Below are 15,188 nucleotides of genomic sequence, written 5' to 3' on the forward strand. Positions count from 1 at the left end.
TAATTGTCTCCGTAAAACGTTATTTTGTATTGCACCATGTCAAACAAACGTTGTTTGAATAAAAGAACATGATAGCAACCGTGGAAAGCAGACATCTGGATCCGTTCGCTCAAAATCTCAACCTCTTTACCAGTGGTGGGCACCATTCCGCTAATTCGCTAATTAGCGACGCTAAAATTCAGTTAGCGATTTAGCGATTTCGCTAATTTTTGACCTGGTTAGCGAAACTGTTAGCGTCGCTAAAATTTTGGCCTTCGAAACGCTAATTCGCTAAATTTTGTGGACAAAAATGGAACTGCTGATGGCTCTTGTCAGTTTTTTTACCCTAGAATGGAGTTCCAGTTATCGTACAAGCCACAGGAGCATTTTGAAAAACAAGCACAAGGTCTAGATTGAATTTTTGGCACACCAAGAACTTTGATGAATTGCAATGCGCTTGAAATTATGACAACTTTGGTTCTATTTTTTCGATTCAGATAATAATTGAATTTTCATGAAAACATTCCTAAGAGTATCTATTTTCAATGCAAGCTAAATAAATTTTATTATTCTTGTTTTTACAAAATCAAATATGAATACCGTTTCGTGAACCTCTCACTGTAAATAGCTTTAAAAAGTAATTGTTTTCGTTTATTTAACCAAAACAGATCAAAGTGGTCCAAATCTCACAAAACATGAGCAATAAATATAGCGATATGACTATTTACATATTAATAAGTTAGCGGTTAGCGATTAGCGAAAGTTCCGCTAATGTGGGTTTAGCGTTTAGCGATTATCGAGCTAAATTTTCCGGTTAGCGACTTAGCGATTAGCGTCGCTAAATTTTCGGTTAGCGGTGCCCACCACTGCTCTTTACAAAAACTGCAACTTGCAACTATTTACAGACGAGTGCTAAGTTGTAACTATTATAAATTGAAATTTCCTTGATTTGAAAAGATGAATTGTTAGATCATGGCTCACTAATAATTTGAAGTAGTTTCCCGGTTTTCATGCAATTGCTAAAAACTAATAGCTCTCAAAAATCGCTCAAAGCGATTGTTGATAAAAACTGATACTCAAATATATACTCACTCGAAAGTTACAAGTGGCATTAATTATACTATTAGAACGAAAATAACGCATATACATATTCATAATTTACTGAAAGATGAAGCTTTGCCTAGTTATAGAATATACGATAACTGTGTAAATTAAACAAATAACGGAGCAAATAAACATTACTGAAACAGTAAACCTAACATGTTTACCTCTTTTACATAGCTGGTGAAATTTTCCTTCTGCTTGTGTCTGAGATCGTTCATTTCGCTGGTTACCTGTGTGAAAAAATTAACAAAATGATTACCAATTGTTTCAAATAAGCAATAATCAAATCGTTGTCATCACCCTATATCAGAAAAATTTACTTTAAATTCAACTTTTGAATTACACAAAAATTAAACGTACACTTCAAAGAAAAAAATTAATGTCAGTCTGAGACTCGTTAATTAAGAGATGTGCATTTTTCCTACAGAAACGAAAGAATCTTATCCCCCCGCATATGATAAAAATAACTATTAGCATGAATCAACAAAAGGGCTCAAGTACAACCTCTAGCAACCAGAGTCTATGTTTATAATATAGAGTCGCGCAAAGATGAAACCAAAGGAACCAAATCAGTGTCAAACGAGGGTACCAATCGAGCAATGTAAATAAACAAGGTGATAATGTTAGTAGTGGATGAAAAGTGTTGTACTGCCGTGAAACGCATATCAGTCCCATCTGTGAAATCATCGAATGGAGAAAACAGCGTTTGAAGAATTGCTTCCAATATTGATATGTTTTCTTCTCAGATTGATGGATTTCAATGTTTTTGATACTTTTGTTCCATAAACAGACAATTCTTAACAATTACAATGGAATAAATTAAAGTGGGACTGATATGTGATTATTTTGTACTACAGCATGAAAAATAATTAGTATTAGTGACCATGAAAACTGAACTAGTTTGTTATTGGTCACAGTTATCAAAGTTGTTAGTTTTCCTGGGAGTAAAGCATTTCGAAAGTGCGAAAATATTGTTTAATCTGTGCAAAATGTCCTCGTTAGATGTGATTCGTGCTCGTTACACGATAGCTCTGTTGAAGATCGTCTCGGTTTATTCTGGCTATGTTTGATCACTTTTAATTTATTTTTCGTTTAGTTTTACTTGACATTAACAAAAAAAAAGTGTTGTGGGAAAAAGCATTCAAGCTTTGAATACAAACGTTATTTTCTATAATATTTATTATGGGACTGGTATGCGCTTATTTTTTAGATGGGACAAACTGACCCGATATTTTTTTGCAAACTTTACAGAACAAACTATGTTGTTTTTCACATTTATTTTGAGAAGCGTTGGTGATTCCATCCGCTGATGGTCATAATTCAAAATCGACGAAAATTCAGATGGGACTGATATGCGTTTTACGGCAGTGTAATAAAGCGTGATAAGAATATGTGGTTTTCCGAAGTTTGACTACACATTTCAAATCCAACATGAAACCTGTACACTGGTTCAGTTAAATTTAACAAAGCATCACCGGTGTAACCTTTCAAAACTGTGTAGGGGAATTGAGTTGTTTAGCTATATCAGTTTTTTATATCATCTGAAAGATATGCATTTTCTAAGTAAAATGTGATTTAAAAATTTTTTTTACCGTTGTCCTTCACTTTTTAAATCAACTGCTCGAAATCGCTACAATGACAGTTCGCCCATATACCAACAGTCATTGTACCGATTTGGAGCTAATTTTAATTCTTCATTCGATTCTTCAATCGAAGGATAATGATATAAAGTAGTAAAAAAATCACGTTTTTCTCATAAAATTACACTCTTTCAGATGATATATAAAAATCAGAAATCTGTGAATAGCTGAACAACCCAATTGTGGGTAAAATGAACAGGGGTGGTAAAATGGACACCCGTTTAAATCTCGACTATTACGTTGAAAAATAGTACAAACTTCTTCAGCACCTTATATTAGAGGCACTAGAAGCTGTTTGAGATAAAGTATGCGACATGAAAAAGTCAAACAGTCAAAATAATAAACAAAAACAAAAAACACGTGTACATTCGTGGTGGTGATGTTATTTTTGGGCTACAAAAAATGAGGTTTTTTCTAGTGTAAAACAGTGTTTTATAACGATTTTTCTGCAAATATCTGTACTCAGACTATTAACGCGAAGAAATCATCAAAGGTTAATAATTGTTTAAATGATTTTCTTGATATATTTAGGTATTTTCAATAACATGTATGTGCGGGTAAAATGGACAGCCCATGATGATGGGGAAAAAATTGCATTAAATTCTATTGAAAAATGTAGATGCTTCGTGTTTTTATCAGAAAAAACGCAAAGGTAAACTCGGACCGATGAACAGATGACCGCGGCTAAACGTACTGTTGAATGCTGAATGTCCGTAAAAAATCTCCGCCATTTCTCAGTTTCTTGTGGATTAGGTCTTATATTGTTATTAATTCCACGACAAACGGTGAAAATTGAACTGTTGGTGAATGCATAAGTGTGTCACGTGCTATGGACATTTTACTATCTGTGAAGGGATAATTAATGTTCACGCCCAAGGTGTTCATTACCACCTCCCTATGTTCATTTTATGTGTGCTCGGAATTCGGTCGCTGATCTAAAAACTGTGTTAATTTTTTACCGGGATGACCATAGTTGAAGAATGGACTAAAATTCAATAAACATGGAACCGAGAAAAACGCATTTCAAATGTTTTTGTCTACGTCCATGACAACTTTTTTCATGAGTATGTCACCACCCCCACAAGGTTCCAGCATATCCAGCTTTCCACGGGCGGTAATGGCGGATAGTGCACGCAGTCCATTTTGACGTTTTCTGTAGGTCAGGGAAGCTGGATAACCTTGTCGTCGAGATGAAAAAAAAAACAATTCTCAGCCAAATTAAGTCCCTCCAGTGTTTTTAACGCAGTAACCATTTTTTTGCCTTTGTAAACGTGACATCAATAGAAAAACCCGTATGAACTTTGGCTAATACACATCTGCTCAACTGAAGAACCAAAAATGAGACAAAATCTCTTTATTTTAAGTATCGACATCTAGCGGTGGAGAGGACGCCTTTTACACTCGAAATGTTATTACGCTTACATTCCATTCATTCAATAAAAGGACTGTATGAGCTCTCGCTGCTTTTTCGCCGAGAGAATCCTTTGTTCTCCCCGGTACTGGTATAGCGAGGGTGCCTTTTAATGATAATCGTACAGTACCACCCGCATACGTGCAACGGTTTTATGTAGATATATTTTTAATGAATTTCAATGTTGCCCAAGGTTAAAACTGAATATCTTGACTAACGACAATCATTTTTTACATTGTACCTAATGTCGTAAGCATTGCTGTGTATAGCGCGTCTGATATGCATTACTTCCAATGTTAGATATAAAAAACGGTACGAGAAAACAATATTGTCGTTGGTCGAGAAATTCGGTTTCCAAATCCAACGAAGATATTCAAGTAAATCAACTAACTGGCTAAAATAGTTTCAATAGTCGCGAGGTGTACGATCCAAGAAAATTTGTTAAACAATGTTCGAATGGTTGAAAGAATTTTAGTTTAATTTGTTCTATTGACGTTGATTGTGAATTGTTACTGAATTTCCGGTTTAAAGATCTCTTGAAGGCGGTCCTGTCTTAACTTGATTTTGATAGATTCAACTATTCAAGATCACCTTTTTGCCTGGTCATTGAAGCAAAAAAAATAATTTTTTGGTGCATGTTCAAACTATTGGAGCGAACTGTTCGAACGATGCACTGTAAAATCAATGTAGGATGGAACAGCAAAAAATGAATGCGAAAGCTTGGGTACCGATTTGCTGCAGAGTTTTGTTCGAAGTTGCATATCTGTTCTGTGCCTTATAGGTCTCCATGAAAGTTAGTGGATGGGGAAAAACCTATTTGAGCCCGTCCTCATGTAGACATAAAAACCCCATCATCTTTTGTTAAACATACATGAAATTTTACGTTACAATAAGTCAATAACAAAACGACAAACAGTTCAAATCTAACATAGAATTAAATGAGTAATACATTGGGTCCAACTTAGTCATTACCTAAATCATTAATCCTATTATTAAACAATATGGTCAATTATAAAATATTCGACATGTACACTTTCTGAAGAATTTTACGTGACGGTTCGCCGAACTCGTAGATCTCCTCTACTGGAGCGAAAGCTCGAACACATGCAGTGACAGGTTCATTATATCCGAACAAAGTGCGATGTACATTGAGTTGAAGTAATCCAGCAGATCGAAGTGACCGTTGCGGTGCACGAAATTTCAGCAAAGAGAGGATTCTCGGGGAGTCGACTTCGCCATTTAAAACCTTGGCCACAAACACCAATCCAACTCAACCAACAACACGGGCAACGAAAATGTGGCGCCCCTCCGAGTATGATGGCGGTTGGGTGAACTACATTTCATGCGCACACACAGAAAAATATTAAGGTAGTTGCTATTTTTTATATGGTATATATATTTTATATTTATTATATTTTATATAATTTATCACACTTAGTTTCTTTTACCAAACTCAGCAATCTTTTTAACGAGTTCTCAACAGCTGAGCCATCAGCAATCTGTTCAGTAATTTATTTGCTTGACGAGTGTTCGGTAATTTTTCATTCTCGCTGAAACGTAAAACATAGAAGATAGCTCAGTAAAAATTTACAAAGTGTTTATCAAAAATTGCTGCATGAGTCGGTATTTACAATGCTGACTATTCGTCACGAATTACCGAACGTTTTGTAAATTAACAATTTTTCATATGCTGACTGAAATAATTTGCATTATCTCAATCGTAATGGATAGAATCTTGGGTGAAATCATTGTTGCGGATGTGCCATGATATGAAACATTCAACTAAAATACACAAATACGTACATATTTGATAAATAACAACTTACTGAATAGATTGTGTACTTCCACGTCATTTTCTTGTAGATTCGAAGGTACGATATCCATTTTTTTTTTGAAAATCACACGCGAAACACTTTAAAAACTCAGCTTTGAAAACTCTTTGAATGTTTGCAAAATGGCGGACTTTTGATGTTTCGTTTTGACAGATGCAGAAAAATTGCCGAACAGTATAGTAACAAACATCAAGAGTTCAGTAAATTAATTGAAGGGTTTTCAGCAACACCTAGGTAGGTGCTGACAGATCGTCAAATATTTACTAAACTTTATGAAAGTGCAGAACATACTTTAGTTTACAGAAAAGGTCAGCAATGTTTTTTGCTGAGCTCGTCAAGTGCCTTTTGTATAACGGTAATTCGGTAAAAACTTTAACCGACATCAGTTATTTTTAAGGAAATTACAAAATGATCAGTATTTTTTTCAAATTTACTGAACATGACCGTAAAAAAATTACTGAACAAACAAAACGAGAATAAGTGTATATTACAAAAGAACTAAAAGAGTAAATGATAAAATTGTCAATGTATGAGAAGACCATGATATAAATTAATTATTTTGATAATAGTATGACTAGTCGTTTCAACAATATGTTTTAAGCAAAACCAAAGATGACTAGTCACACTTATTTTCGTTTTAATTGTTCGGCAATTTTCATTACGGTCACGTTCGGTAAATTCGAAATTTAACTGGCCATTCTGTAATTTCATGAAAGAATTCTGATGTTGGTTTACTTTTTTGCCAAAATACAGTTCGATAACATTCACTAGACGAGCTCAGTAAAAACATTACTGACCTCTTCTGTGAACTTAAATATTTTCTGCACTTTTTTATAGTTCAGTAAATAAAAAGAATGTGATGCTTTTATTCTCTTCGTCACCTTCGCCAATTTGATTAGAGTTCTATGAGATGTTCACATTTTGTAACTCACGCTAATTTGAAAAATTACGCGAGATTTACTTTTTAGTATTGTTTTTTTTTGTTCACACAACATTTATTTGACACGGCACAATACAAATTAACGTTTTACGGAGCCAACTATATTTTTTTTAGTATTGTTGTAATAAATTGAAATTGCAAATCATCTAGACCATATCATCTAAAACGTGTTTCAGAGGTTACTTCTGATGGAAAACTGACTGACGCTGGTATGCTTGCAGTGTTGGCAGAAAAAATGATTTGCAACATAAATTTCGACATACTCAACTTTGAACAGCTGTAGTATTTTTTTGGCACACACTAGCCAAAAAAAGTGTCTTCGGCCCAGTTGTTAGGCATCAATGCATCACTCCCTACCATTTGAAGTCATGAAACCTATGGTTTGAGCCATTTTGAGCTCTTTAGAATGGAAAATGCAAAAAAGTTGGTTTTTCCATACAAATCTCCATATAAATTTAAAATGCAATGCGCCAAGCGGAGACATAACCAATCGACTTCCAATAAATTCGGGATTGTTTGGGGCCCCAAATAGAACAAAAAAAAACTTGGTTCTGGCTTTCTGCTATCAACTACTTATCTATTTTATTTAAATATTCATTATTATAATTTAATTATAAATTAATTATTATATATAATTAATTATTATATATAATTATTATAAATATTAATATAATTATTTATTATAATAAAATAGATAAGTAAACGTTCACGGTGATCAATCTAACCAGTAGTTTCTGCTATCAAGTTTCGTTTTTTCCATATAACGATTCCCCACCCTCATATCTATGTTTCTTTAGTCTATGATGCTTGTCATTCTCCTTAGTATGTGGAAAAAGCAGAGCAAAAATTTACCGCGCACTTCTCTTTCAGTGTGTAGCAATGCTTTCACCACACTGCTTCTTTCTGTACTCCAAAGTTTGTCTACCACTTAGGGCATCCTTAACGATGTTGCTTTGATGACTGTGCACAGCGCGGCTATTTTGCTCACTCATTTGTTTTCATACCGGTTGACGCAATCGTCTTGATTTGTCGTTTCATCGAGCGAAACCCTTTGCAGCGCTGTTGTTGATTTTCCAAATTTGGGAGCGCGATGCTCACTGAAAGCCCGGCTACTTTTTCTAAAGCGCATTTAGCAGCGACAGGTACGGTATGAACCCAAAGATAAATATCATAAAAAACCGTTGCTGTAATTGTACATAGTTTTACCACAGAGAACAGACTAACAAGCAAACGATAAAAAGTGTATAAATCAGATTGCGCACGCAAAAATATACTCTCTGAATTACACCCCCGTCTACAGACGGTGTTATGAACAGATACGCAAAGAGTGAGGTCGAAAACTCCAAGTGAACCGTCAAATCGAGGATCCAAGTGTGCAAAGTAAACAAACTCAGGAGTGTTCCTTTTCGTACAGAACGTGTATTGTAATCAGTATAATTGTTGTGAACCACGTGCAATTATGGTTTGAACGGAAAATGTGTTTGTTATGCTTGTATTATGAGTGATGCATTGAAAATTAAAAAAATGTATAAACAAGCTTTGAAACTCAGTTATATATCCTTACAAAGTTTCGGAATTTCATTACACTTTCTAGTGCGTATGAAAAGTCATGCGAAATTAAATGTGGTTGCCAGAATTGTTTGGAATAGAATACTAGCAAAGGGTTGCCATATTTACTGCTTTTCTCTTTGCGTATCTCTTTATAACACAGTCTCTCTACCCCCGTCATGCTGAGTGCTAAACTAAAATGTGATGTCGCTACCGTCGCCGTAGAGCGAACGGCCTAGCCAATATATTTTAACTGACGTACCAACGGGAGTGAAAAGTACATACACTGATGAAAATCACACTGTTTAGCGACGGTAGCGACATCACACTCTACTTTACCATTTAGCATAACGAGGGGTATCATTTGGAGGATAGTTCATGGCACGCATGCAAAATTTTACACACTTTTTTCAGACCGTTTTTTCGTCGCCTGTTAGTCTGTTCTCTGTGGGTTTGCCACATACATAAAGCCTGTAGTACACTCTTTGTCTAATAGTCAAATATTTGACCTTCTGACATAATGGTCAAATTTGTTTGACATCATGGTTTTTGTTTGCCCCATGTTAAAATTGGAGAGTGACAAATAATTATCTTTGACCAAATTTTTATCTGTCAAAAAGTGACAAATATTTGACGCTCGGTCAAAGAGTGTACTACAGGCTTAAGACATACGTATTGCGCACTTTGAAAGTGCAACATCAAAGAAGACACTTAAGCCTGTAGTACACTCTTTGACCGAGCGTCAAATATTTGTCACTTTTTGACAGATAAAAATTTGGTCAAAGATAATTATTTGTCACTCTCCAATTTTAACATGGGGCAAACACGGGCAAACAACAACCATGATGTCAAATATATATGACCATTATGTCAGAAGGTCAAATATTTGACCATTAGACAAAGAGTGTACTACAGGCTTTAGTGTGCATGCATTGACACTTATGAATTCGTTTTCGCGACGGTACTACACCGTTCCCGAAGTTACAAAGTGGAAAGTGTAGTACGAGTGTAGCTACACCGCAAAAACGAATCCGAAATTAATCATACTAAAGAAACATACACTGTAAAAAAATGACACGTTATCGTCAAGTGGATTCCACTTACTTCTGTGCTAATAGATGAAACATTTAATATCTACGTGGAATACACTTGCGTTTCAGTTCACAGCACAAAATCAAGTGTCTTACACTTCGGTTTGTCATGTCATGCATACCAAAAGCAATCGTTTTACACTCAGATCTTAATGGATACACACGTCAAATGCCAAAACACATAAAAATACCGTGGATTCCACTAAAAATCGATATGGGTCGACATAAAAAAATGATTAGGTTCGTTTATTGACACTCATATGTAAAGAGCATCAGGGATTAACGTGCGATTTATTTTCAGTGTAGTTATCCAAGTTGGGCTTCGGTGCATATAATCTCCATGATGAGTAGAACATGGTGTAACGGTTTGATCAAAAACTAGGATCGGGTGAGGAAGCGTTTTTTCACTTTGGAGGGTTGGAGGCGAAGCATCACTATGCAGCAGCCAATAACTTTTTCGTGTTGATATATCCTCACTAACTAGGCAATTGAATACCGCAAATTCAGGTGTTTTAAGTTGGAAATTGTTTCTTAAATTAATGACTATTGGTAGCAAGGTATGTAGCATTGCCATATTTATAATTGAAATGCATCCAAATGATATATTATGAGATGCGATAATTTTTATGCCCTAGTTGTTTATAAACAAACCTACTCGCTGGCAATTTTTTTTTTCCAATATGGCCGATTCTGCTTTTGACATCAGAGATGCCAGATGTTTTTGAAAAATGTCTGCAATTGCTCGAAAAACCGGAAAAGTGCTCGAAATCTGAAAAAAATCTACCCGTGATCCGAAAAAATTTCGCTCACGCGGGTCAATATCTGTAAAAATCTGCACACATTTTAAGAAAAACTGCACAAATATAAGGAGACTCTGACAAAAATCTGCAGAAATCGTGGAAAAACTGCAAATATCTGCAAATCACTAAAAATCTGCACACGGACTCCAAAAATCTGCGTTTTGCAGACAAATCTGCACATTTGGTATCCCTGTTTGACATATCGTTACACCATGTCTTTATAGACCTTTTTACGTACGAATGTATTAGTACACCTAGTTGAGGAAAGTATTTACAAATCGCCTTTTTGTTTGCTATGCTATGTTTTTGGCAGCTGGACAAATATTCAGTTGAATACTTATTATAAGTTCTAAACTCGTTTCTGAATGAATTTTTCATTCGTGATCATGAATCGGGGGTTGAACATTATCGACCAAAAATGGTAAAAAGTGATAAAAAGTCGGAGCAACGAGATGCGATGATTTACAGTTTGGAGGAAACAAAAGCAACTTTACATGAGTTTACACGTTCATTAGTGTGCGTAGGTGAAAAGTCACTTATCTCTATACATCATGATAATCTCAAGGCAACACCAGGGGCCTTTAAACGTCAACATTTTGCCTACCAATCATAAACTGATCACGGCGGTAATATTTCATTTCAAATGCTTACAAAACTTATCTTATTCATTGAAAGTGCACATTGTACTGAAAACAAATGTTGTGCTCTTGTTTTTTCCATCTAAAACGACATTTACTCGAGAATAAGTCTACCGACAAAATGGGACGATTACTCTATTACACTTGTTTTAGGGCAAACCAACCAAAAAGTGGGTACCAGAAACGCTGGTACCAGAATCAATGAGTAACCTGGAAATATGACACTGTTTCAAGCTATACTTTGGCTAACACATTAGCAGCGCCTAACAAAGGCATTTCAATTGACGACTGTCAGGTTATAGTGACGCTGCAAACCGTCACTTTTTATTTCTAAAACATTTGTTTCAATTTCGAGCGCTTTGTGAGTTAAATAAAAACTATTCGAATGTTCTTACTTTGATTTGACAGCTAAAGTACAGAAAGGATTTTTAATTGAAAGCGGAGATCAACAGCGTCAGTATCACTTGATGATTATCAATTGAAGATGACATTCAGCGCTGCCGGAGGTTTCGCATATAGATACATATAGACGAAAGAGAGAGTTAAGAAAATCGTGACGACATGGAATGGAGGACGCCAGTACTAGTTTCACAACACCAGGTAGCTACGGGGCGCCAGCTTTTCGCATTAAAAATATCTTTCTAAATATTGATCGAAACTTGCGTGGTGTATTTATTGGATGCCATTGCCGTTCCAACTGCGGCTTGCGGTATAGGAATACTATCATCATGGTGATCATAATAAAGTTTAATTTATGTCATTACAAAACCCGGGACGTCAAGTTTCTGGATAATCTCCTGCACCGAGTGTCTATTAATGACAACAAACATTTTAGCGTCTCAACGGTTTATTTGACATAACATAAATAACAAAAAACATAAATCAAACATAAATACATTCATAACATAAATTAAAGAAATCATTTATGGGAGCTTCGTAGCCGCAAGGTTACAGAGTTCGCTTTGATAAGCGGGTGGTCATGGGTTCGAATCTTAGTAGGATCAGGTCATTTGGTTGTCAAAGGACTTTAAAATGGGTTTATTATCAGGCTCTCCACTACATACCCTTCCTTCAAGCTCTTTCAACAAAAATTAGTCCCTCTTATAATGAAACTGGTCTGAGTCTGAGTAATAGTTCTCTTCAGGGAATTGTAATAATGGCTCGGACTTGGCTGGAGGAACGAGGTTTCAATAAGACTCCTTCCTCTTGACAAAATATAAGTCCTAGTTATAATAAAACTGACCAGAGGTAAAGCATAAAGTGCCTCTTCAGGGAATTGTGATTGTGACGCGGTGTTGGTAGGAAGAACGAGGTTTCAATAAGAGTCCTTCCTCTTGAAAAAATAAGTCCTTCTTATAATAAATCAAATCTCAGGAATATTCATCCTTTCCAGGCAATTGTAATTGGCGATATTGGCACGGGGAACAAGGTTTCGACAAGACTCTTTCTTTTCGACATAATAAGTCCCTGTTAGAATTAACCTGGCCAGAAACGAACGTTAGGTGTAGTCTCACTCCAGGGAATTGTAATTTGGCGATGTTGCTAGGATAGAAAGAGGCTCGGTATAGAAGAACAGTAAGCTTGAAACGAAAGGGTACAACTCTCACACACAAGCACGGATATGAATTAAAAAGCGTATCATTCACTTCAATAGTGATACTGCCAATATTATGAAGTGCGGGGTACAGAAAACACCTGGGCAATATCACAATAGATCAAAATTTTAAATTTTTTGTTTCTCATTTTACCATTACCAAATTTTGACAGGTTGTAGTAAACATAGTTATCTTCAACGGGTAAAATTTTTTTTTTAAAAAGGTACTTTTTGAAATATTTAATATTTTGTAACAATCTGTAAAATTTGGAACCGAGAAAAGCATTTTTTTTACAGTGTATAGCCGAAGACCTTATTTTAATAAAACAAACCGTTTTCCATATATAGAATATATTATAGACTGTTCCGAAAATTATAAATACATCTTCTTTCTTGAATAAAACAAAAAATACAAGATTTTTCGGGTCATTTTATTCTGAAATATAGATAATAAGTGTTTTCTTTCCAGTTTCAATTCAAGTTGGGATTATTTTTTGTAGGATACGCGAGTTCTCTAACTTTTCTCTTAACTCTACTCATAAGCTTCTGCACGCCGCTTGTAGTATTCCTTAACCTTTTTGTCCATTGTGGGATCAACAGGCCCCGGTTTTCTACCACGTCTTGGGGCGTCAGTAAATGTGCACTCTTCACAATACTGCCGCAATGCGGTTTGAACTGCTCCGACACTTATACCTTCTTTTCTGGCTAATTTTCTTATAGAAAGACCACTCACGGTGCCCCATTTGTGCACAATTCGCTTTCTTTGCTCGGGAGAAAGGCCACGCATTTTCAAAATTTCGCACTAAATGTTAGAAAAAATGACAGCATCTGTTTCTTTTGGATGTAAACAACAGGACGCAGCCAACGTTTGGTTGAATACTGCACGTTATTTGAAATGACGGTTGATCGTAAGTGTATTTATAATTATCGGAACGGTCTATATTCATCAGCTACATTTTTGGATAGGTTCTTTTGACCCGATGAACGGGGGGGATGAACGGGCAAGAATCCCGTAATTGAAGCTGTTTGACAGCGAAAATGTTCATCATGATTCGATGACATTAGCCAAATGGAATCATATGACAATGTAACTGTTTGAATCGAAATGATTGCGCGAAATATTTAATTTTTCTTCCATGCTTCGAAAATATAGAGTTCTACTCGATGGAAAATGTATGGAGTTTGACAGCCACAAAAGCCCCCTGGGCAACACTATGAACAGGGTTGCCACATTTATTTCTGTATTTTTGCTCGAAAATATCTGTATATCTGTTTCACGGGCTAAAAATTTGTATAAAAAAATCTGTATCGAGCAAACTAAGTATGTTGGATAAAAAACTTCTTTCTTCAAGAATTTATTGAAACAAATCACCATTTTTTGCTTTAGCCTAATTTTTTATTGGTACCAAACTTATAATCAGGGGATAATCAAATGTAGTAACTAAACACGATATTGCTCATTTTTCTTTACGTGATGTTCATGCATGTTTTTATTAATTTAATTTTAGTAGCTCCTGCTTGGTTAGCTACGTAGCTTTTCACTTTTAAAATTGAGCTCATAAGCTAAGGGGCTTATTTATGGCTTTAGACTTGCTGCAATTCTATATTGAAAATATGCGTTCTACACAAGCCGAAGAATGTGGAATTATTGAAAAAAATCGCACAAATGATCTCGGAACGGAACGGAAACATGAATTTACCATTTGGCACTGTGGCGTCCAACTACTTAGACCAAGTTAGGTCATCTGTTTCAACAAATCTTCCGGTCAAAAAGTTTATTCTTAGCGAGCAAAGTTCGCTATCCATGTCTTGTCGATCAGTTACTGTTGCGAATATGGGAAATATAGTCATTTAAATTTTCCAATTCCACGAATGTTTTAGGATTAATAAAGCTACCGTTTTTACAACAGTATCGATGAAATCGAATAGCTTTGCAATTTGTTTCACGAATTTTAAATAGAAATCCTGTCAAATATTCCGAAACGTCATTTTCCGCCTTCGTCCAAACCTCATCCCTCTTCTTCTGCAACAATACCAACATAAACAGCATCAGGTTTTTCACAGAAGCTCGAAAGTCGGTGAATCGAATTTAACATTTCAAGAAATTGATTTCGGTTCGAATAGCAAAAAATTCTGTAAAATCTGTATTTTGACAATATTCTATAATTCTGTAATAAGAGATCAGAGTAACCATGAACGCGAACGGACGGTTTTTTTTCTGTCAGTTTGGATATTAAATTTTTTTAGAAAAAAGTGGTATAAATGCCGTTTTCATTGGTGGATTGTTTAGTTTGTTCCTGCCCGGAGTTGTGGTTAATTAAGATCTTAAAATAGAGAAACAAAGTTTGATGCGGTCATTTTTGTTTCTCTGGTCAGTGATGATTCATGGGAGTAGCGTGCAACGCGTTTCTAATCGCTAAGTTTTCTGAATTATTGCGTGTGAAAACAGTGAAATAAACATGAAAAATTGGTGTTAAATACGTTAATTGGCCTTGATTATTCTCGAATGTGCGTTTCGTGGAGAAAAAAATGGCTTCGTTGGAGTTGACCGGCGGGAAAATCATGGGCGCAACTATGGGGGGGCTACACGTGTTTAGCCCCCCCTAGAATT

General features: G+C 35.5%; 1 protein-coding gene across 2 annotated transcripts in view; it reads right to left on the reverse strand.

The window, feature by feature from the left end:
• Positions 1-1,535, reverse strand: part of LOC129725476 (myotubularin-related protein 10-B) — a 107,091-nt gene extending 105,556 nt beyond the window's left edge. The window contains exons 1-2 of one of the 2 annotated variants that reach the window (XM_055681374.1): positions 1,384-1,535; positions 1,248-1,313 (exon numbers count right to left, since the gene is read on the reverse strand). In XM_055681374.1, the coding sequence (XP_055537349.1) occupies positions 1,248-1,301 (54 nt within the window). In that variant the 5' untranslated portion in view covers positions 1,302-1,313; positions 1,384-1,535. The remainder of the gene's footprint in view (positions 1-1,247; positions 1,314-1,383) is intronic. The other variant, XM_055681375.1, reaches the window with a different exon arrangement.
• Positions 1,536-15,188: the final 13,653 nt, after the last annotated feature.

This window comes from Wyeomyia smithii, chromosome 2 (assembly GCF_029784165.1).
Source record: "Wyeomyia smithii strain HCP4-BCI-WySm-NY-G18 chromosome 2, ASM2978416v1, whole genome shotgun sequence".
NCBI lineage: Eukaryota > Metazoa > Arthropoda > Insecta > Diptera > Culicidae > Wyeomyia > Wyeomyia smithii.